Source organism: Crinia signifera, chromosome 3, assembly GCF_055691185.1.
Source record: "Crinia signifera chromosome 3, ASM5569118v1, whole genome shotgun sequence".
In the NCBI taxonomy this organism is placed as follows: Eukaryota; Metazoa; Chordata; class Amphibia; order Anura; family Myobatrachidae; genus Crinia; species Crinia signifera.
Window position 1 is genome coordinate 223903266 of NC_139219.1, and position 25888 is coordinate 223929153.

General features: G+C 41.3%; 1 protein-coding gene across 6 annotated transcripts in view; it reads left to right on the forward strand.

Annotated features, from left to right (window-relative positions):
• Positions 1-25888, forward strand: part of LPP (LIM domain containing preferred translocation partner in lipoma) — a 306990-nt gene that overhangs the window by 146143 nt on the left and 134959 nt on the right. For all 6 annotated transcript variants that reach the window (XM_083177528.1, XM_083177530.1, XM_083177527.1 and 3 more), the window contains 2 exons: positions 22302-22408; positions 25240-25362. In XM_083177528.1, the coding sequence (XP_083033654.1) occupies positions 22302-22408; positions 25240-25362 (230 nt within the window). The remainder of the gene's footprint in view (positions 1-22301; positions 22409-25239; positions 25363-25888) is intronic.

Below are 25888 nucleotides of genomic sequence, written 5' to 3' on the forward strand. Positions count from 1 at the left end.
TGGACAACCTGAACTGTGTGGAGTCAGGAGGACCGAGTTTGAGATCTCCTGGAGTTATAACAACTCTTGAAACTCCATATCTGCTTTAGTCCTATTTTATATGTAATGCAAAGATTTTTGTGAAATTGACCAATCTGAGCAATTAGTTACTAATGTTTTACAGCTACTTCTGAAGGTACAATGCACTTAAAGTGCAACATAGAAAGGATTAAAGGTGAGCATGTAATTATTGAAATATATAGGTAGAAATTGAATTAGATGTGGTAATTTACTGCACGCTAATTGAATGCAGGGGGCTATTCAATAATAGCCAATGGAAGCACACAGTCTGTAATTAACAAGGATTTTTTTAAAGCCTGAGCAGGCTTTAAAGGAATTCCTTGTTAAATAGCTTGATTGAGAGTAATGCAAATGTGTAAACCCTTGGTCTGCGAACTTCTCCCAGATGCTATGGGTTAACGCACTTTAGCGGGGTAGTTTACTATGTGAGAAAAAAAGGCTGATTCATTAAGCCCAAGTCTACTACCCATTTCCCTCTGCAGTAAATCAATGCATCTAAAGTAATTCAATTCCACCTATAGACTGTTTTCAAATTACTGAAAACAAATGTCATCTGTACAGTCCACACAGAACAATAGTTCTTTTTAGAGATTCACTGCAATCTCTGGCTACATACTGTAAATGGACATACGGTACATTACTTTGTCATTTCATAAAGACCTGGTTTAGTACAAGAACTTGACAAGAGTATACAAGCCATATCGGTGAGATGTCACATGTCTGCTTTGCTGATCACAGTAATTGTCCCATAAATGAACTAGGTCTCTTAGCAACCCCATCTCAGTAGGAAGAGATCATCTTCAGTACAATTTTACATTACACACTGCACCTTTTGTGTGTCCATGCCAGATTTACATGTCTTTTTCTTCAAGGCAAGGCTTTTGTCATGTAGCACAGTAGTTATTTACCTAATCCCGTTATTGTGTTTGTTCCTATGTACAATATTCCATGCAATAGATGCAGTACCTCACCTTCTATAAGCAAAATTGAATAGAAATATAGTGCATATCTCAGTGTGTACCACTGTAATACTCTGCAGTACATCTAGAATTGTTGTGTGTAGTAGAGATACAATGCTGCTGCTTTGCCCATTGCTGATGACCAAATTTAAATGTATGCTTTAGTGAAAAATATATAATCCTACACACTGGGAGGTATTTAATCCCTGATGATATTTCAGACAGGTGGAAATATTGGCCATCCGTAAACCAGGACTTGCCAATGCAGATTTGACTTTGTAAAAAGTCGAATCTGCATTGTCGAAAACGGCCACTGGATTATTGAATCCATGGCCATTTTTCGCCAATAGGTGCCCAATTTTGCTAATCAATGGGCTTTCCTACTGTCTAAATATGTCTTAAAAATAGACCTGAGATTGAATAGGTCTAATGTAAATTAGACCTATTCTTTTTGGAAACATTGTCCGGAATTGAATAACCCCAATTTGTCAGAAGAATTAAATAATCCACTATGCTAATGGGAGTTTTATTTCCTGTTATTCTCTGTGTCTGTGTGTGTGTGTATGTACGTTTGTACTGTATGTATGTGTATACTGAATGACTTACAAACCTAATTACCTTTTTATAGAGGTTCACTAGCACCAAAGTGTGTGATGAGCTGGGCAACCTCATGGGTGGGGTGACTAGTGCTATGCATCGGTCACCAGTCAGGGCACACCCATGACCCTGGGTTGCCTAGCAACAACATGTATATAATGCAACAAGAATACATACATAACACCCTAGTGTGCAGACTCAAATTAAATGTATTTATTAACAGTTTCTTATATAGCGCAGCATATTTGTTTGCGCTTTACAATAGGAGGGGACAGTGATACAACAAACTGGGAATTTACATACAGTCAAAGGTATGAGGGACCTGCTCGCACGTTTACAATCTATAGGGAACTAGGCATTGATACACAAGGATAGATATTCTTTACTGTATAAAGTCCACCAAAATGCAAAGGTGCCTGGTGTGCTGTAAAAGACGGTAAACATACAGCAATATGCGGACTGAGCAGCATGGAAAAAGCATTGAAAGAACTAGAGGGACAAGAAAATGGGCTCCTCTAATTAAAGCTGACAGTGCTACTGAAACACTATGCAGTGTGTGTCAGACAGGGTGTAGTCTAAAAACACGCAGGGTATATTTTATGCTGCCCAGAGTGGAACTAACTGGGCCTGCAGTTTCTACAGAGTGAAACAAACTTATGGAGTGAATGGCTCTCAAAGCGCTCTGTACAGTATCAGTCAGATTAAATAAAGGAATACAATAGGACAGTGGTTCCCAAACTGTGTGCTGTGGCACCCTGGGGTGCTTTGGGGGACTTACAGGGGTGCCGTGCATTGGTGGTCCAGGACCAATTCAAGTTTTTTTATGTCCATTATAATAGTCAAATTGTGGACAAACAGAAGTGAGTACTGTCCGTTACCACATTTAGCTTAATATTTGTTTCTGACTTTCTCAATTCGAAATCTTGGTACTTGTTTAGTTTCACGGTGGCAGTTATGTACTTAGCATAGCATCCCTTTCAGAATCGGCCTTGTGTTCCCGCGACCAGCGTAGTCAGCCAGAAGTAGCGTAGTGTGTTCCGTGCGACCAGCGTAGTCAGTCAGAAGTAGCGTAGTGTGTTCAGCTAGTCAGCGTAGGCCGTTCTAGTCGGCGTGTGACAGGCAGACGTATTAGTCATGGCTACTGAAAAGCTGAAACTTCAACCATGTGTTCTTGAAACATCCCCACTATCAACGGCAGCCCGAAGCGTGGAGAGTGCAGCGGTACGCTTCCTCACGATCTTTTCATACCCCCACTATCCACGTCGGCGTGGAGTTGATTTTAAGTGTGGCGAGCGCAGCATGCCACCGAGCCCGAAGTGTGGCGAGCGGACGCGGAATACATGTGAAATAATCCACGTCCCCTCGTGGGGCTCGCTGCGCTTACCATGCTTCGGGCTCATTTTATAAAATCAACTCCACGCCGATGTGGATATTGGGGGTATGAAACTGTCGGGAGGATGCGTACCGCTGCGCTCGCCACGCTTTGGGCTGCCGTAGATAGTGGGGGGTTTCAAAATGAGGCATTTGCCACTATGTAACATGGAGCACTGGCAAATGCCTCCTTCATTTTGAATGAGAAGCACTTGCGTTTGCACCCCCACTTTGGAAAAGAGACGCACGCCCTACAGAACCCCTAACCTTGTCCGCTGGGTTGCAGTATCCTGCCGCAATAGCTAATGAGACGCAGGAGCGACTCAGTGCAGGCGCGTCTGAGACGCTCCTTTGTCTGAAAAAGATGGAGCGCCTCTCCACCGGCGCCAGCATGATCCCCTCTGTGCCAAACAAAGGGGATCATGCTGGCACCGGCAGTGTGAGAGAGGCGCTGACTAGGCTTGCCAGGGATGCTGGGGACAGAGATGCAGTTCCCGGCAACACTTGTGTAGCTTAGCCCCGCACCGTGAAACTACACAAGCAAGGCAGCCGTTGGGCTTCGCTATTACCGTAGCTTCAAACGTAGCATAAGCTGCCACCATGAAACTAAACAGGTACCGAAACCTTTAGGCTAGGGGTGCCGCAAAAAAACATTTCTGATGCTCTGGGTTACTGTGATTCAAAAACTTTGGAAACCTCTGCACTAGGAGGTTAATAGGGAGTCCGTCAACTAATGTATTCCTCGCTGACCTAGCGAATGGCCAGCAACCCAGCTTGTATCAGAGTGGATGATGTGATAAATTACTACAGGCCCTTTTCTTCCACTCAGGGAATATTTAGTCTGCACACTAGGGTGTTATTGGGTATGTATTCTTGTTGCATTATATACATGTTGTTGCCAGGCAACCCCAGATCACAGGTGTTCACTGACTGGTGTGCAGCACCAGTCAATGTTGTCAACCCACCCACCTGGCTGCCCCGCTTGTCAAACACCTTTGTGTTTGGTGAACCTCTATAATAAAGGAAATTGTATCTCTCATTGTCCTGATGAAACTTTTACAAATAGAACCGATACAGGTTATCAATTAGATGTGAAGTCACTTCCTGTTGAAAATCTTAGTGGTCTCGCATAACAATAAAAATGACAGATAACTGGATCAGGGAAAAGTGATAATATAATGAAACCATTTAGTTTAAAAAAAAGTTTTGAGGACACATAAATGCAGGTTTCTATTTTGTGTGTGTGTGTGATACTTTTGCCACACTTCTGTTAACTGGACTGTCTCTGATGTGCAGCACTTCCACCACACTTTTGGGATTCACTGTGTTGTTTTGTGCATGTGTGCCACTTGGAAAGGAGAGCTTGAAGTTCAGGTGGCGTAGTGAGAATATGCTCATGCGCTTCCTCTATTCCTATTCACATATAGGGGTATTTTCATTTATAGTTTGATCCATTCTGACATTCTTTAGTTGGAATGGATCCGAAAAGCTCTATTTTATTTGAGCGGCCAAAGCCGACTGTTAGATGGATTTGGCCATTCCTGTGCCCTCTGTGTTGTGGCTGACAGCAGCTCCCTGTGTGTAAAATTACAGGTATCTGCTGGAGAAAGATGCACTGGCAGCCTGCGGCCAGGGAGTGCTGCTGGGAGGGCCACTAGTCAGTGCCAGGATGGTATAGCATCAGCAGCAGGAGGCAGGCCCCAGGTGAGCAGCTGCTGCTCTCCTGGTGCTGTTCTCCCTGCCTCAATCAGACCTTTTCTTTTTTTAGTAATTTGAGATTGCCGGAAATGGTGCGTTTCTTAAAAAAAAAAAACAGGTGGAATGATGGCTATTACGCCAATCTAACTGGTTCCTGACCGGTCGGAGCATTCCAACCTGTCGGAAACAAACAGCCCTTATTGAATAGGTCAGAATCCCTTCCGTCCTATTCAAGGTGGAAACTGATGTCTTTCTGACAAGACTGTAGTTCCGACAGCAATTCAATATACACCTTTTTTGGCCATTTTCTTGTATTTCAGTGTGCCCTGTATTAATATAGTTTTGATCCACCATATTATGGAAATTTACTATATGGGGTAAAAGTAGATCCATTGATACAAAGAGCGCCTTTGGAAATCTAGGTTTTATTTCTCAATTCTATCCTCGTGTCTGTTAAAAGATATAAGAATGTAAAAGTAACGAGGGCAATATAATAGACAAGATTTTTCGGTACTTGTTTCCTAGCACGGCGCCCATCGGGTCCCATCGCATACCTTAACTTAAGGTATGCGATGGGACCCGACTGACCCGATTTCGGGCTTTTTAACAGCTTTCCCAACCATGTAAAAATCACCACACTATAGGAAATCAACTCCACGCCGACATGTATAGTGGGGGTATGAAAAGGTCGGAGGATGCGTACCGCCGCCCCTCGCGGGCTCGCCATGCTTCGGGTTCACGTTGATCGTGACGTTAACAATGAAGGGCATACAATGAAAAATGGGGTCTGGGGGGCATTTAACATTGGGGCCAATGTGAAATCGGGTCTCAGGGACCAATTTAACATTTGGTTCCAATGTAAAAAATCGGGTCAGTCGGGTCAATCGCATCGCATGCAATTTTGTTGCATGCGATTCGATTGACCTGACTTTTGCAACAAGTACCGCTTTTTCTTCTACATTTAGACAAACTTCTTGAGTTTTCAAGATTAAAACTGAACAGAATTTAATAACCCCACAATGACAATTGTCTTGATCAGAACTCTGTTATACCAAAAGTTAAACCAACACAGAAAGTGGATAGCCTGTTGTTGTCGGTTTAAAATAATAACTCAAGCGACCAGGTTCTAGGATACAATGTGTTAAATATGGAGACTGACACAGGACATTTCAAAACAAAGATAAACATTTATTTAAGCTACAATAATAAAAACATGCAAATAAGTAACAAATTAATACTCAGCTTTTATCTCAGATGTTTTAAGATCTGTCCCAGATGGTTATCATCAGATAAGTAGTTTAAAGAATAAAGTCCAGTCGTCCTCAGGGTCCCTCTTAATAACTACACTGAGTTATTACACTGAGGTGGATTAGAAGTCTATGTCCGCTGCAGACAGACCTACAGTAGCTTCAGGAACTACCATGTATAAGTCTCTAGGCTTTAAATACCCATCCTGCAGCCAATATCCTAATATTGTAAGATACTGCTCTCTGGATGTAGCAGTCTGTTCACATGATATAAAGTATCCCAAAATGACACGATTCCCGTTCACATAGTTATGGACACAATAGCCCATACAGCTTACTAGACAGTTCTGATCAGATACTGATAGCAGGAACGTATATTTCTTACTGTCAGTTTGCCTAAACACTGGCTACACTTCCCACTCACTATATCTTCCACACCAGGTCAAATAAAAAAGACAGCTGACACTTAGGGGGGTATTCAATGTTCGGGTCACGGCAGACGAGCTTGCTCGCCTGCCGTGACCCAGTCCCGTTCTCGGTCAGCTCGACCGAGAACATGCAGGCGGGATTCAATGTCCCGCCTGCATCGGGGCGAGAAGGGGGCGTGGCCGCGAGTTGCGGCCGGGGAGTGACGAGCTGCAGCCGGCAGCTCGTCACTTCCCGGCTGTTCTCGGCAGAACGAGCCCGACAGCTAGAGATGTCGGGCTCGTTCTGACAGGAAACCCTGTTCAATGCTGTTGGGGAAGACAGCATTGAATAGGGCCCGTCGAGCATCTCCCCCACGGGAGATGCTCGACGGCGATTGAATCTCCCCCTTAGGGGACTGGGTCACGGCAGGCGAGCAAGCTCGTCTGCCGTGACCCGAACATTGAATACCCCCCTTAGAATGGAACTATATTTCTAACTGGTGCCTATATGTCTGTAAAAGCACTAATCCTAATAAAAAAAAAAAAAAATATATATATATATATATATATATATATATCTCTATATCAATCAATGAAGTTATACAGATACAAAATGGAGGTTATACATGACAAAATGGCGTCCAAAAAGTAGTTAAAAATATCACCCTATACACCCATGTAGAGAAAATGAAGTCTCTTTCAGTTTTTGTACTTGACAGTCATGGAAAATATCAAAGTACCCATCTTCATCTTAGACCACAAAATGATGGCAACAGGAAGGATACGGGTTTGTCTTCCACTAATACAGAAAAAATGCAAAAAGATCATGTCTGTACTCTAGTTTCCAGAAAATCCATCAATATACAGAAAAGCTACTTTTAATGGCTTTAAATTGAACTTGAATTGCTCAAAAGCAAAGACTTATCAGACTCATTAGAGTCATTAAAACTGTAATGCAGGTAAGAAAAAAAAAAAACTGCTACATAATTTATTATAGAGTTTGGGGAAGCTTTATTTTATGGTCTGGATCTGCTTTATTCCTTTCCAATTAAAATCACTCGCATATCCTTGATTTTCATCAAGATAAATTTTGTACGACCCCAGCCCTATTCACACAGCAGGTACATGTAACAGTGTTTTACAGGAAAAGCTGGCTGCAGAAGATTTGACTATACACCTTGCAAGCAGTTTGTTGTGCTAAGCGGTTTTGCTAAGCTATTTAGGGTAGGTGATTTCCCAGTGTCTAGATCGCCCATAGAGCCCATACACATGCAGCAATGTGTGCTAATTGATTATGCTTAAGCAAAAAAGTGGTTAGTGGTTTACATAGTTACATAGTAGGTAAGGCTGAATAAAGACTTGCGTCCATCTAGTTCAACCTAGGTTTATAATAGTTTTTCCCTTGTTGTATAGTATGTTTTGATATTTTAAAGACCGATTATGTTTCTTATTTGTACCCTTGGATGTTTTTAACCAATAAATGTTTATCCAATCTTATTTTAAACGTATTTATTGTATCTTGTTTAGGATGACTTAGATCGTTCTCGCTCTGTACACACAGTGATTTGCAGTCACTTGCTAAGCAATTTGCTTAGAAAAGAGCACAAAATAACCCTGAATGTATTCCTCTTTTAACCCCTTCCCGACATATGACGTACATTTACGTCATATGTCGGTTGCGGGGGAATCAAGCCAGCTCACGGAGTGAGCTGGCTTGAAAGAGAGCAGGTAATGGCTGTATATTACAGCCAGGCACCTGCTCTCACGGCCACGAGCGGCGAGTTCGCCGATCGTGGCCGTTTAACCCTTTAAGCACCGCGGGCAAAGCGCCCGCAGTGCTTAAATAGCTGATCGGAGGGGGGGCGCCCCCCTCCGGCGCCGATCGCGGCCCCCCGCGGCGAGATCGGAGGGTGCCGATCGGTTGCCATGGTAGCCAGGGGTCTAATGTAGACCCCTGTGCTGGCCGTGTCAGCATTCCTATTACATCCTGCCTGAGGCAGGATGTAATAGAAAGTGCTGAAAATCACTATGTTCAGCCATAGAGCTCTATGGCTGAACCTAGTACAGGCGATCGCGCCCCCTAGTGGTCAAGTACACTAGGGGGCCTTGTAGTAAAAGTAAAAAAAATAAAAAAATAAAGTTTAAAAATAAAAAAATAAATAAAAAAATATTAAAAGTTCAAATCACCCCCCTTTCCCCATTTCACAAATAAAAATAAATAAAAAATAAAAAAAATAAACATATTTGGTATCGCTGCGTTCCTAAAAGTCCGATCTATTAAAATATAACATTAGTTATCCCGCACGGTTAAAGGCGTAAACGGAAAATAATTCCCAACGCCAAAACTACGTTTTTTGGTCGCATCGCCTACCCAAAAAAAAATAACTAAAAGAGATCAGAAAGTCGCCCATATCCCATAATGGTATTAATTAAAAAGTACACTTCAGCCCGCAAAAAATGAGCCCTCACCCAGGTCCGTAGGTGGAAAAATAAAAAAGTTATAAGCCGCAGAACATGGCGACGCGACGCAAATTCGAAAAACCGTAAAAGTTGCTATTTTTTTTTTTTAGTGGTAAAACATAACGAAAACTATATAAGTTTGGTATCACCAGAATCGTAACGACCCATAGAATAAAGATAACCCATCATTTTAAACGAACTATGAACTCCAAAAAAAGCGTAACCAGCGCAAAATTGTGGAATGGCGTTTTTTTTTTTTTTTACCCCACATTGAATTATTTCCTGATTCCCCAGAATATTATACGGTATAGTAAATGGTACCATTACAAAGTACAACTTGTCCCGCAAAAAAAAAGCCCTCATGTGTCTATATAGCCGGAAAATTAAAAAAGTTACGCTTATTTGAACGCAAGGAGGAAAAAAAAAAAAATTAACAGAAAAGGTAATGTCGGGAAGGGGTTAATGGTCTATTTAAATATTTTGCCTAAAGTATAAATAACATGTACTATTAATCAGGAAGTTATAAAATATTTTTATCCTATGGTTTTGAGATTGACCTCTGCAATATACAAGGCTGACATCTATTCCTACTTGGTCTAGCCATTCTCAATTGGATGTATTATCTGTTTATTACTAGATTGAGCGGGGAAATTTAATAGGATGAGAGATTCAGAAAGTGAAAGATTTAGTAAGAAGCGTTTTTAAAGTGGCAATTATTTACACTTCAAAATCAAACTGGTATTGCAGTGTAAATGATTTCCGCTTTAAAAAACTGGAGATTTCTTACCAAATCTCTCACTTTCTGAATCTCTCATCCTATTACATTTCACCCTTAGATTCTACAAAGCTACTTAAATTTGTGTGATTTATCAAGCATTTGTGGCTTTTTTTTTTTTTTATTGCGTTCAAGGTATTGCAGAAGTACAGCTTATTGTTAGGAATTAAATGCTAAATTACCTATGTCTGGAGCTCTCTGTGGGCTGATGTCTTACTCCTGTCCTTCATTGATTAGAAAAACACAACATACTCCCAATTTGTGCATAATTGTAAGAATATTGAGTCTCACTCACTTTACCAAGTAATACACATTGTATTAATAATTTGGGTTACTTTAAATTACCAAAATAAGACAATGCCAAAATGTTAAAAGAAATCTGTGGTCCTTGGTATAATTACCATAATACCGGTTGAGTATCCCTTATCCAAATATCTGTTGTTCAAATTATTCCGAAAACGATAGTCTCCAAAATGTACTTTTTTTATTTTTTGTTAAAAAAAACCTACTGGCTACATCTGTAACTGGCACTACTGGGGAAATAACATGTAACTGGCACTAAGTATGTGCAAGGACATGATTGCTCGGCATTCAAATTCAGTGTCCGAGATACAGTAGTAAACAAACTTTGTTTCAATTTTTAAAACCTTATTTTATGGACAAATAAAATATATTTGTTGTTTATTTCATGTGTTTGATGTGTTTATACATCATAAATGCAAGATACCTCTTCCAAATCTAAACATATTCCAAAATACGGAATAATCCATTATCCCAAAAATGTTCTGGTCCCGAGCATTTTGGATAAGGGATACTTCATCTGTACTGTGGTTTCCGCCTAAACTACAAGAGCTTTCCCCTACTCATTGGAATTCTTGTCTCCATCCCCTCCCCATTCTTCTTCATCCCACCACCATCTAATTGGCCCCTATCATTCTCCATCTCCATATATTATAACTTCTGTATACTTGTTCTGGTTTCCTTTTTGTTCTGTTATAACCTTATGTGTATGGTACCACTTGTTCTGTTCAATGTTTAGACCAGTGGTTCCCAACCCTGGTCCTAAAGTACCCGCAACAGTTAATATTTTCCAGGTCACCCGGCAGGTGCATGGGTGTGCTCATTATTCCGACACATTTTAAAAGATCCACAGGTGTAGCTAATAATTGTTTTAATTGCAATTCTGTGTAGAGACCTGGAAACGTGCACTGTTGGGATTACTTGAGGACATGGGTTTGGAAACACTGGTTTAGACTATTGCAGATCTGACCTTGAACTTCTAGCTGTACTACTACTTTTTTTTTATTTTTTTTATTCACTCCAGGTAAAATTCTACTTTTTCTACTATTTCTAACAAATATATATTCCGAGCAGTTGCTTAATCAATTCTTTTCAACCATAGGCCATAAACTGTTAGCTTTCTTTCAGATATGTAGATTATTATTGTCTAAACACCTGAAGTAACAGATCTTCACGGTTTACAAATGTGAGTATATTCAGGAAATTTGGCTTCAGCAGCTTCCTCTATTTGTCAATGAAACCCATTTGCTCATAGCTTAACTTCTGCAAAGTTGTTTCAAATCCCTTAGGAGACAAAAAAAAACTTTTGAGAATGCCATTTTAATTGTCATCGTAATTTCCGAGCAACTCGATCATCAATTTGCATGCTGTATATATACACTACTGACTGTATAGTACAGATGTGGCCTCCCTAATCATTGCAGTAGTCCCATTAAGCTGCCATCTTTGTTGCACATAGTCTCGCGTTTACTAACACTGAGCGTCTTGTCGTGAATCCTTTTCCCTGAAAATGCATCTTATTGGCATTGCTATGTGATTTTGACACTACGCGATGTGTGTACCCAGCTTGTCGGGCAGCCTGGCCATCTCTTGCAATGTGTCCATCTACAAATGATAGTGTATATCACACCGGACTGCAAATAGTCTGCAACATAGAGCATACACACTAGACCAGGCATTCCCAACCACGGTCCTCAAGGCATACCAAAAGTGCAGGTTTTAGTGATATCCAGGCTTCAGCACAGATGGTTTCATCAGAATCACTCAGGTACTAATTAAGTCACCTGTGCTCAAGCCTGGATATAACTAAAACCTGCACTGTTGGTGTGCCTTGAGGACCGTGGTTGGGAATGCCTGCACTAGACAATATGTACATCTTGTTGTTCCGACTCATCGAAATTGGCCAAATTGTTCAAAATATTGTCTATAGATTGTAAGCTTGCAGCAGGGCTCTCCTACCTCCAAGTCTGTCTGTTGTTACCCAGTTTGTTTTATCACTGTCTACTATTGTAAAGCGCAATGGAATCTGCTGCGCTATATAAGAAACTGTAAATAAAAATAAATTGACTAGTCTGTACGCACAAGCAGGCTAAGCTGATTAAAATGATATGGGGCATGCCAATATTAAATACACAATATGCTTTATTAGTGTTTTACATGGACACTAACTTTTTGTTTGCAGGAACAGCTGCAGTCGCACACAAAGTATAATCAGTGTTGTCTGCTTGTACATCTTCATTACATAGCAATTCTAATAAGATGGGTTTTTTCTTTTCAGGGAAAAAATATGCTCAGTTCCCAATATGGCGAGCTTAGTGAAGCAAATGGCAGTGAACATTCCTTTTAGAGATGCAGGAGGCATGTCTTAAAGCAGTCCCCGACAGGTGATGGAACTCAGTTCCCATGGCTCCCCCCCCCCCCCCCCCCCCCCCCCCCCGATTTGGAGGAGCCAAAGAAAGTGCTAGGGTTTTCACCCCACCCCGCAACCTATACATTTGTGCCCTCCCTTCCTTACTTTATGAAAGACAGTAACACAAGGAAGGGGCATAGTCACACAAGAGTACCTTCTAATTCAAATGATGTCAGACAGTAGCACAATCTTATTCACATTACACCGCATATAGTGCCCCTGATTCATATTACTCCACACCTTATTCACATTACATCTCTCGGTAATGCCATTATAAATGCTATACCATCCAGTAGTGTCCCTTATACACAACTTCTACAGTAGTAGTGCCCCTTGTACATAATGCCCAAAGTAGTAGTGCTATTTTACACATAATGCCAACACGAGAAGTGCACTTACACTAAATGGGCTAAATAGTAGTGCCACTTACATAAAATTTCCACAGTAGTGCTGATTAAATACATAGTGCCCACAGTAACAGTGCCCTTTATACACATGTCCCTCCAGCAGCTCCAGGCCCTGTGTCCATCCAGCAGCTTTCCTACATCTTTAAGTTCCTCTAGTATACAGTATATAAAAGCAAACATGGTGCTGAAGAACATGCACAGTATGTGTAAATAGTATGTGGGCTCATGTAGTACAACAGTACGCACTGTTTTAGTTTTTTTATATTTTTTTTCATTTTATCCCTTTCCTTTCATTACTGGAGTTTAGTTTCATACTATTCTTGACCTGACAAATATTGTGTGTTTATACTGTTAGCTCTTTTTTTATTTGTATACTAATTCAGGAAATAGTAGTTTTCATTTTGTGTTGCTCATATGGTGATTTAATTGGTAATTATTATGGGGCCTGGTGTCTGGGCTGACAGGCAGATGCAGCAACAGATGAGCCAACATTTCAATGTGCAGCTTTTTTATGGCAGAAGACATTAAAGCACCAGTACATCCCCTTCTATCTGTGTCAAATAGGAAAGGATAGTTCAATGGTTACTTATGTACATGCTGAAAACTGACTGCCCATAATATTTCACTTGTGCTAATATTTAACATTAGGTTTGATGTCTTCTGCCTTTGTATACAGTAAGGTGAAAAGCCTGCTGGACTTCACAGGCAATTGCATTATGGGCCTGTGTTATGGGCCTGTGTTACCCTGGAAGAGCACCAATACTAATAGATGCAGAGGCATAAGTTTATCCCAGTTGTCTGAAGGAAAGATGGAATTTGGTGCCCCCTCCCCTTAAAAAAGGCCCGACAATGACCTGTCTGTCAGGGTCAGACTCATAAGATTCAGCCATCTGCTTTATGCATCAGTGTCTTAATGTGGGTTGTATCTAACAGCTAAGCATCAGTGGTGGGTGCGTTGTTACTTGTCTGTGAAGCTTGAGCAGTACCAGGCAGGAGCCGTCCTGTCCCCAATTGCAGATGTTAGGGCTCCTGGGACAAAGCTGATTCCCCCTGCAGCAGCATCGGAAGCACCACAGAAGTGCGGTCACGCTTGGATCCAACTTTAAACCCCACAGATGGTACTATATATGCAGGTGCCCATTTAGGGCTTGAAGCCTGGAAACGGGCTACTCCGTTGCCTCTGGGAGTTATAGAATAGATGCTTGTTTAGAACATTTTAAAATCTCTAAACATCTCGTAGTTTCTACATACCCTTTCATCTGGTTATACATACAGTTAATGTTTACTGTGTTGTGGACATTTCTGTCCTGAAGCATGGCAAGGGCAGCGGAAAACGAGCCCGAATCATGGCGAGCGCAGTGGAATATGCCAAGTAATCCGTGGCCCCTCGCGGGGCTCGCTGTGCCTGCCGCACTTCGGGCTAGTTTTGCGCTGCCCCTCGCGGTGCTCGTTATGCTTGCCATGCTTCGGCCTCGCTGCGCTCACCACACTTTATAATATCAACTCCACACCGACGTGGATATTGATGATATGAACCGATCAGGAGGACGCGTATTGCGTCTGCTCGCCACACTTCTGGCTGACATGGATAGTGGGTGTGTGTTAAATCACATTGGATCAAATGCGATTTTCGTGACCCTCCCGACCATTCCAGGATGGTAGGTAAGTAATGTCTTCCATTTTTTTCATTTGGCACCAGGTTAGAATATTTTTACTATGATTCAGTCACATCTGTTTCAGTGGATTTGGGAATTAGGCAAATCCTAAAATAATGGTTTGAACGGTACTTGTGTATTATCACGACACCTGGCTATGCTACGTTTTCAGCGTAGTCTAAGCTACGTTGTCAGCGTAGCCCAAAGGCTGCCTAGCGTAGTGTCCCCGTCAGGCAGCTATTCACAGTACTGTCCCCGGGAGCAGCAGCTCTGTCCCCGGCGTCCCTGGCAAGCCTAGTGAGCGCCTCACACAGCGCCAGTAACCGCCAGATCCTCTGCGCTGGCGGAGAGGGGATTGTGCTGGTGCCGGCGGAGAGGTGCTCCATTTGTCTGAGATCCAGGAGTGTTTCGGATGCTCCTGCATGTCCTTAATTGTTGCGGCAGGGTACAGCAACCCTGCCCATGTCCACTTCAGGCAGACGGGGTTACAGGGTTCGTTAGAATGTGCGTCTCCTGCACAAAGGGGGGGGGGGGGTGCGGGCACAAGTGTGTCTCATGCACAATAAAGGAAGCATTTGCCAGTGCTCCATGTTACATACTGGCAAATGCCTCCTTTTCAAACCCCACTATCCACACCAGCCTGAAGCATGGCAACCGCAGCGAGCCCCATGAGTACAGTATAACCTTTGTTTTTCCTTGACAAGATGGGGATATTCTCTGCTGCATTAGACATGGTAGAATAGTTTTTAACATCCAATATTGATGTATTTTGTTATTAAGAAAATAATTTGTTAAACTCATGAATGTGTAAACTTTGTGACTTATGCCTGAAACCAGGCAAATGTGCTATATGGTTTAAGATAGTTGCTGCTTAGCACAAACTGCACTTTTCTACAGATGTGGCCTCCTGCTTTTAGCATCAATACACCATGCTGCACAAATGAGCCACACACCATTGTAGATTATTTTTGTGTCTTTTTTCCGCTCAAATGTGGACATTATCCACAATCAAATGCACGGATTACTCACTGTTCATACTCAGTCACAGAAGTGCAACAGAGCACCATAGCTTTTTGTAGAAATGAATTCAGTTTCTTCTCTTGAAGTAGTTTTCTTGAGTCCAATTCTGGATTTGCTTTATTAAATCACCTTGGTTTAAACCAAATGTTTTTAAAAAAAAATAATAAACTCAGAATTTTGAATATGCCGTGTCTACTGGCACAACACTGTGACTTCTTTCAAAAAGCCTATTGCAGTAAAGCACACACGACAAAGATATAGGGAGGTGAATCAGATAAGAGATGCTAAATCTGCTCAGCATCAAGCTTCCCCACAACACTCCCACATTACAGGCAATACACACAAGAAATGCCTTGTGGTGTAATCTCCACGTTTGCTTCATTTCAAAACCTTGTGCTAATGCTTGACTTCTTTTTGTGTCCGTTTGTCTTAAAAGTACTTTTGCATGTTTTTATTATGTTTTGGTCTTAAATTGGCTTTATTGAAAGATTTTAAATCCTATGGATGCCTAATAAGTTTGGATTGTTAATGTTAGAAAGTATTAAAACATGGGTGGAACAAGGATTCTAGTAAATAGCAATGTTTCACAGTATTTTTAGAATTATTATTTTTTCCAGAAAGCATTAATGCAAAAAATTGGTTCAAACCAAACTCCCTTTCACCCAAAATAACATAAAAAAAGCATTTAAACAACCCCCCCACCACCTGTTTTGATTCCAACCCAACATTTGTGCAAATAGACACTTGGTACACTAGGTATCCAAGGATAGTGTATGAGAACACATCTATATTTAGGATGCAGTTGCGACCAACTCCTGAATTTGCCGCATTATGCGTTTAGTATTACTTAATCATTACTTAATCAGAAACTGATATGGACCTATCCTGTGTTACATTTGCACATGTTTGCTGGACGTGCATAACAGTATAAAGAAATATGGACAAAAAACGTAAACTTTCTGTGAAGTGACGGGGACAGTGCCAATTTGTTTAGCAGAACACTTCAGAAAATCTTGAGTTGTACTATGTTTATTTAAGCTCTAATGGGAGTAATATTTGTTATGTTTGACAGCTTGTGTTACAGTAGCAGAATAACATTTTAGGTTTGTGTGATGAATGTCAAGTCCTGCTTTTATATCTCTCCTCCTGCTAATTCTTTTAGATTTCTGCATTCCAAGTTTCGCTCATAAATTCCAAGTAATAATATTATGTAATATTATGAGGCTCTGGCACATTCCAACGTTCATATCCTGTTTTCACATGTCTGTGTAGCTTTGTGTGGGAGGCGGAGCCAGGTTGGAGCCTACAAAATGTCTTATGCAGGTTTATATACAAAGTGTTTACTACTTTGATTTCTTTTGTTGAAACATTGCCCTTTTGAAAACCTTACCAATGCTATATGACCTTTTATAATGCCATAAAAGCTAATATATTACATGATATAATAGTGAGGTAAACTTCCCACAGTTTGCCTCACATATACAGTAGTATGTTTATTACTACTCCTTCATTAACTAGATCAATGCACGTGGCTGCTGGCTGATCTGTCACGGATCATCACTGACCGATGGCTCAACCTGCTCACGATGTGCATAAATTGGTGGTTAGCTGATTACATATATTAGCCGCGTCAAGCTTCAGTGATGAATTGCCACCTGTATATTATCACATAGCCCAAGACATGCATAGCAATGTCCCCATAAACATGTTCCTCATGATTTTTGGTTCATTTGTATGCTCATTACAGTGCTGGGTACTTATGTAGTATCTGGGCTGCCGGTTTTTTGATTGTATGCCTTAAGTTAAGGCATACAATCAGTTGCGATGCGATATCGCATCGCATACGACCATGCGATGCGATGCGATGACCCGATTTTTCCATAGGATTCAATGTTAAAATGGACTGAGTCCATTTTAACATGGAATTCAATGGGAAAAAGGGGTCCTTTTCATACCCCTACTATCCAAGTGGGCATGGAGTTGGATATAAACCTGTGGCGAGCGTAGCGAGCCACCGAGCCCGAAGCGTGGTGAGCGAAGCGTGGCGAGCGAAGCGAGCCCCGCGAGGGGACGGTATTCTGTGTCCCCTCGCGGGGCTCGCTACGCTCGCCACGCTTCGGGCTCGGTGGCTCGCTACGCTCGCCACAGGTTTATATCCAACTCCATGCCCACTTGGATAGTAGGGGTATGAAAAGGACCCCTTTTCCCATTGAATTCCATGTTAAAATGGACTCAGTCCATTTTAACATTGAATCCTATGGAAAAATCGGGTCCATCGCATCGCATCGCATGCGATATGGTCGGGTGCGATGCGATGGACCCGATTTCAAAATCGGCAGCCCAGTTACTACATAAGTACCCAGTGCTGCTTTTACATAGAACAGGGGTTGCCAACCAATCGGAGGCAATGAGCCAAAAAATATCTTCTGGTAAGACAAAGAGCTGATACCATGCACCAAAATGGGTGTGGCTTAGCACCCACAAGGCCATGCCCCATTTTGTAAATGGGTTGTGGCCTAGCTACAAGCAAGCAGGACATTTATGCTATATACTGTAAAGCCATCTTGTGACACCTCAGCTTCAATCTACAGTCTAGCAGCACATTTCTGCTTTTTATTTTTATCTTTATTTTAAACCCGCAGCCCATTTAATTTATATATAACACATTGTGGCTTAATTTTAGCAACCCATTTAAGCACTACAATTGCCAAGTGAGACATTACTATATTATTCTTGCAACATCAATAGCAGGCTTTAGCCTACAGCTGAATCCATCCCAACCACTAGTGACTAATAACTTACAAGCCTAGGAAAGAAGCTGGTCTAATAGGACGAAGCACTGGAAAGAGCAGTATAAGCACACTACTGAGGAGCTGAAATAAATATGGCCACAAAAAGGGTCCTCTCTGGCATCTACTTTTTTATTTCATATAAGCAAGAGGAGGGAAAGCCATACCCAGCCCTCCCTTTTCAACTCATTGGTGTGTCAGCACAATCGGGGGCAGATGAAAGAGTTGACAGCTGCGGTTAACAGAGACCACAGTGATTGTGCGCTACTTTGCTGTGTCCCGGCTCCTACGGCACTGCCACAGTCAGAGGACGCAAGTGACAGTGCCACAGGTGCCGGAGCCGTATCTCATTAAGAAAACCACCACATGCGGTTCAAGAGCCATGGGTTGGCCACCCCTGGCATAGAAGATAAACATGCTAAATTCTGTATCAACATATACTGTTCTAATAATTCACTGCTGGTGAAAAAAAATCAACTAAAAATGGTTTGGCAAAGACTCCATGTAGGAAGGTGTTTGTGTGTGTGTTTTGATGAAGCTACTCTTCATTTCTTGTCATCCTGTTGCTGCTGTCTAAGGAGTAACCGTAACCATTTCAGGGATCTCATTCTGTTCTCTGGAACAAATATGTGGGTGTTTTAGTCTTTAAATAGTGAGGAGATAATTTATCATTTCACCTTGCGAGCACTCATTCACTTTAACTGATTACGCCTCCAACTATTCTCACATCACTGAAATTACTAATTGCTATTCCTCGTCTGTCAAACAGCGAATCCTGAATAATTAATCCAAAATAAAATTAGTTGAATTGGTCCTTTTTAATTAGAGATCATGCTGCTGTTTGTTCTGAGCTTCCTTTTTCCATCTTGCACAGAGAATTTGGGGATGATTAAAACTGTTTAAGACTTAAACAGTTGGTGACCTTTACTTGCAGAATAAATCCATAAATGCAATATTTCAACTGGCATGGGGCAATCAACATTATTTTTTGCTTGATATAAAACCTTTTATGACTTTGGTGCTCCCAATAAAAATAAATTAAATCAGCTCCTGTAAAAATGAGAATACTGCAGTGCTTGGATGTGCTTAAAGCCTTGGGTTTATTAAGTGAGTTTACTGAGCAAATACCTGGAAATGAAATAAGAGACCTTTTCCATTTCTTTTTGTGTAACCATCAACCCAATTCATTCACTTAGAATGTCTTCCTGTTTCACCCACTGTACCCATGATCTTCACTTTGTTGACCTCTTGTAAATCAGAGTACAACTTGTTTTTTTTTCACTTGAATAGTATGACGCCTTATAGCTTCACATGAAGCCAAATACCATGGCTGACATCACACACCTGAAAAACCTGCGCCGTTGGTATAACAAAGGAAGTCTCTTCAACAGGTGCTCTCCACTGTAGGTGTAATCTCACCGGTCTTAACTATGCCCAAGCAGCACTACATACAGATGGAGCTGGCCACAGCTTTGCGAGTGCTGGTAATAGATTCGCCAGGCCCCACCATCCGTCGGAATGGGGAATGTGCACACGAGATGCTCGTGCGCCCCGTTCCAACGGAGCTCCCTGTTGCTGTCACATGCTTCCCCCATAACCCTGCCCATCTCCTTGAAGCAGAGATGGGCAGCGTTTCCACCGCAGAGTGACTGGGATGCACGCGTGTGTGTGACGCTTGCTCATCCCAGTCTGATGGAGTCCCTCTCAGCCAGCGGGGACATTCTGGCGGATGCTGGGGATGAATGAGAGGGGCTCCATATGTATGTCATGGTAAAAATGCTCAAAAGTTAAGTCAATGGGGTGTATTTAATGATTTTTGCGAGAAGTGCTGACAGGCTTTTACAGCTCAATGTAGCGTGCTCCCTGCATTAGTCGTGAGCCTCGCTGTTTGGGGGAATCCTCGCCATCCTGTGACAACTCTGATTCCCCCAGAATGTAGATTAGGGTGGGAGGCTGGCATGGGGGTTAAACAGCAAGGGTGGCTTGTTTTTTGTGATCCCAGCCATTTAACCCCCCTTACCGGCCGCATTGAATAAGGCACTATATTTTTGTATTTCCTTTTTTATACTCAGCCTTTTTCCTCTTGCATTTTTCTTTCTTTTGTGTGCTGATTTAATGTCAAGAAGAAAGATCCTAGTCTTCAGTTCTTCTCTCTTCCTTCTTCCAACTCTTCAGTCTCCATTTTTTACTTATCTTTTCTTATCACAATGGGGGGTATTCAATGTAGGGTCACGACTGTCAGGCTGGCTCGACAGCCATCACCCTGTCCCATTCTGGGTCTGCTCGACAAAGATTTTGCAGGCGGGATTCAATGTTCCGCCTGCCGAATGCTGAGAAGGGCGCGTGGCTGTGAGAAGAGGCCAGGAGCTCGTCAATTCGGTCACGTTCTACCGATATCCCTGTTCAATGCTGCCGAGGAAGACCGCAGAGGGAGATTGAATATCCCCCAAAGTTGGAATTGGGTAGATTGTACCCTTCCACTGCTGTTGCAGCTATACTGATGGCGTTAGTATATTTTGTATATTCATCTTCTTAATAGTTATTATACCAATTTTGAAAAGCAATAAACTGTGTTATCTTTCCTTTTTATGTCTACCAATGGCCTTCATATTACTTTCACAGATAGAACCACCTTGAATGGTTGCATTCATTTTGTTTGTTTAACTCCTTTGATACTCTGCAATCTGTTTTGAATACAGTGTCAGCTCTAGCAATTGCCCTCCCCAAAAGTAGCAAATGACAGTCCTATTATTTAAAACAAATTGAGATTTTTCTTTGCCAGTCCTACTTGCTGCTATTAAGATGGCCCTCCGAGCTGTTTCTTTTTTTTTTTTCTTTACAAAAATTATTACAACCAATAAACAACCGGAGGAGATTTTCTGAGCAATGCTAGATCGCTCAAAACTTTCATCAAGATTGCTCAGCAATATGTCAATGCTGTGTGCTGAGTAATCGATTTCAGACAGGGGGCCCCCCGAGGGTACTTGCCTTAATCCGTTTCTGTCTGTACTGGCGGTTTGCCATTAGACTGATATTGGAATTTTTGTAATAACACTACATAACAGCCACATGTTGGCACATATTGAAAAGAGTGTTTGCAGCCTCATATTGGTGCCACACTCGATTTCCCCCTATATGTCTAATGACTACAGTATGTGTGATTCAGGGCCCTCTTACAACGGTCTTATACTGTACTAGAATTGTAAAGCGATATGCAGTGTTCTGGTACTATAGTAAGGTAATAGAGAATCTAAATTTCCAGGTGAGGACATTTCCTTAATATTACAGTGAAGCTATGGGCGGTATTCAATGCTATGACTGCGAGCTTTTAAGCAAGGTGGAAACAGCGAGTGTGCCCATTAAAACGGTGGTGCTTGCCACAACATGGAGCGGACTTGCTGCATTTGCGGTGAACCTTGTCGTTTAATGGGATTCTTGGAATCCCAGGCCAACATTGAATGCGGCAAGGGGGCTGTACGGCGTACAACCCCCCCTCTTGCAGCGGCATTGAATTCACCTCGGTCTTAAACTTGCCAGCATTTATAATTAATTAACAGCAGATACAGTAAAAGAAGTTTTGGTCATATTTAGATACAAACAAATCCACCCACAGACTGCTAATTTCAGTCTTCATTTCTGTCAGTATTTATCGTGTAGGCAAATTACAAGGACTAGTTAGCTATAGGTATTGTTTCCTTATTTTGTAATTTTCAGATGTTACCTCATTGTAATGATGACATAATTTCAGAAATGTTATGTGCAACCTGTTAACTGACACAACTGTCCACATTCTTTACTATTCCGGTCTCGGTTTTGTTTGAGCTACAGATTCTCTGGAAGTATGTGCAATAAAACGAAAGCATTTAAGAGACTTGTTTCCCTGAACATGAGAACATATGTGATAAATTGGAGGAGAGCTGTATCACAAACATTTTAAGAGTTCAGGGGCATGACTATGTTGGAATTTTGGGGACTGTTTAAAGATTTGGAAGTTGTCAAGGGAATAGTCAGATGGAGTGATTACGTACAAAATTTGTTGCACATCTAAAATAATGATTAGCAGCACATGTCATCTTACTGTTTCCAGTGATTGACAAAAAGTTAACGATTATATAAAGAAGCTCATATTTTGCTATTCTTCTACAGGAGATTTCCCTCCACCTCCACCTCCGCCTCCCGAGGATCATCATATGTCTGCTGTTGGGAGCTTTCCTCCCCCACCTGTACCCGATGAAGCAATGTTCAATATTCAGGTAACAGTTTGGGATTGGATGGGGAACACAGACAGGAGGCTTTGTAAATTAAGCTCTTACAAGTAAAAAGATTACCCAAATGCAAAATCGTTATATAATGTTATTTATTACCACATTAAGGAACCATGTGAATTTACGTAAAGTGCAGGAACTTTAAACACCATTTAATAAACTGCTTGCGATTCAGCAGCAGCAAGCGCTGTACAATATATATCATGTAAGTGCCCTGTGGAATCATGACTCCTAAATAATCGAAGGATCAATTGCTTTTGTAAAGCTTTGACTGCTCCATTCATAAAATCTGCTCTAGTCCTGCCAGTGAGCTGCCAACTGCTCCTTACACTGAAAGCAAATATACTGTAAAAGTCCCTTTTGAGCTATGCAACTTCAATCTACCAAGATGTTGAAATAGGAAAATTAGCGTATTTTCTTTCCTTTCTTTTCCCAACAATAAAAATTCAATTAGTGAAATAGTTTTTATGAACTATGTCAGATTACTGATATGGAGGGTCCTTTTGAGAAATGTATGTAAACTGTGTTGATGTATGCAGATGCACACCTTTAGTGTCCATGTATATAAAACCTGTACAAAGAATATCTGATTGGAAAATGTAGGGGATTCTTACAAATTTTATATTTTCTCAATGTTAATTGGGAATTAGAAAAGTTTTATGATTTTAATGTAAATGCAGTTTAATTAATAAAGAAAACAAATATATTCCAAATTAATGTTAACACATTCTTTCAATAGAAAAAACGGTACTTGTTTCCTAGCACGGCGCCCATCACATACCATACTTAGTGGTGTGCGATGCGATATTCATGTTAAATTAACAGGAGTGATTGTAAAATGAAATATCTCATAGCATTGCATGCCCGCAAATGGTTTTTAATTGTACAAGCACCCTGATGGGTGCTTACAATGTTAAATGCACCCCCATTGTCAATGCCACCCCCACTATGAACGCCAACCGGAACCATGGCAAGCTGCGTCGGTATGCGTCCTCCGACCTTTTCATACCCCCACTATCCACGTCCGTAGCTTGGCGAGCGGATGCGGAATACGAGCCCGAAGCGTGGTGAGCGGACACATCTAGCCCATAACGGGTGAAATCTAGCCCATAACGGGTGCGATCATCACCTCATGTATGGGGCACCTTTTAGGGAGATTTTTTTTTTCTGGCATCCTAATAAGAAAATATATTGACAAAGAATTGTACACAACTTCCAGATTTCTCTCCAGATAATTTTTCTTAAGTACTAAAGTTTACTACATGTTTTACTATAACTCAATCACTCAAAGTAAATGCATTTGGTACATAAACTAATTTATATATATTAAAAAAAAGCCACTATTGTAAATTGACATGAAAATTCAGAAACTATTTTTTTAGACCGTATGCTTTAAGGTCTTGTCAGGACAATCCCAGTACCTTGCAAATGTTCTTCCCCCATATACTACACTGTGTATGTTGTACAACCCTCGGTGCATGAGAAGACATTGAGATTCCTGGGAAAGCATATTGAGACAGTGAAATCCCATATTTAGATAGTGAAAATGTGTAGTTGTTTGGTAAACATGCCCTTTGTAAAGTCTGCACATTATAGAGGTAGAAAACATGTATTTCAGTCTGAGCTGTGTTTAACATGGAATGCTGTAAACTAAATTACATTCATTAGATGTGACAGCACCTAACTGAGCAATTGTCTATCATTTGCCCAAAGTTCCTGAGATTATAGAACTGATTGCAGACTTTTAAGCCATCTGCAGGAGCATTGCTCAGCCACTCATGAAAGGTTAACAATCTAATCCACACAAAACAAATTAATGTCACACGTGATAACATTGTATTTACCAACATGAATTTGTAACATTGTCATCACAGATGTAACAACTACAAAATTGTTTAGGCAATTAAGGCCACCATACACTGCTGTGACTTCTCCCCTCAGAGAAGTCATACGCAGTGCTCTCTTGAGCTGCCCGGTACCTTCCTGGGGCAGCAGGAACACATGCGATATGTTGCATGCTATCCCCACCGAGCCTGCACGGAGCCGGAAGCAAACATGTAGATTGCTTCTCCTGCAGGACAGTGCATTGCATCGGACCGCTGTCATTCACCTGCATTTTGGGCTCTCTTCCTGCAATTGATTGCCACAATCGCAGGAAAAGAGCTCAAACTGCAGCTGAATCGCCCAGTGTATGGAGGCAATTAGAAGCAGAGTCAAACAACAAAATAATTTTTAAATAGAACATGATAGTCCTTTATATGTAAACCAAATAAAACTTTGGTACATTTGTTTCTGCAGTGTTTCAGAATCAGCCAGTAAAATCATGTTTAGTGGTAATCATTTGAAGCTTTACTTTCCATTATGGTGTATTGAAGTATTTCCTAAAGGATGTCCTCCAGGCACCTAATGCTCCAGGTTTTAAGGATAACCATGATTGAACACAGGTAAATTTAATTAGCACTTGTGCTCAACCATGGATATCCTTTAAAACCTGGGCTGTTGGGATGCCTTGAGAACCATGTGTGGGAGCCACTGGTGTATAAATATCAACATTTCATGGTCTGCCTCATCAGCGACTATGTAAATTGTTAGTAACATTTCTTGTTTTTCATGATTTATGGCTATACAAGGTAATCTTAATCTGCAGAGGTGACTCCTCACAATATAACTGTGTATGACAGGGTTATTTATTTGCTAGGATGATTTTGTTGTTATAGTGACAATTGTGCAATATTTATTTAGGATGGTCTGATTTTGTGTGATTAGTAAACAAAATACAAATTAGAAGGGTCCAAAAATGATGTATGTCTTTCCATTAGATAAACACAGGGGGCAAGACCATAGAAGAGCGGCGCTCAAGCCTAGATGCAGAGATTGACTCCTTGACAAGTATCTTGGCTGATCTGGAAAGCAGCTCTCCTTACAAGCCACGCACAAGTCAGGTAAATGTCGCAGTGTGAGAATGTATCCCTCTATAGAGGTAATTGAGTAGATGTATGAAGCAGTTATAAGGGAGGACAAGTGAGCCAAGAACTGCACTGTATAATTTTATATTATGCAAATTATAGATGTTACTTCAGTGCTGATTGGTCGCCATGGGCCACTTTTCCTCATATAACTCATAAAGTACATAGTTATTGCGGATGAATAAGACCTCAGTCTTTCGTAACCAATACTATATATATTTATTTGCTGTGGGGGTTTCTGTGGCACGAACGGAGACTGGCAGATGGCAAACAAAATGTTTTAATGTGAAATACATACACATCTCAAATTCGGGGTCTGGTGTGCCCCGTTTTCAAGGTGAGAGATGTCTCTCACCTTGAAAACGGGCGCACTGGACCCCGAAACGTCGGACTTTGAGATGTGTGTGTATTTCACATTAAAACATTTTGTTTGCTAAACTGCCAGTCTCGTGCCGCAGCAACCCCCACAGCAACTACCTCATACTAGCTGCGGGCACCGGAG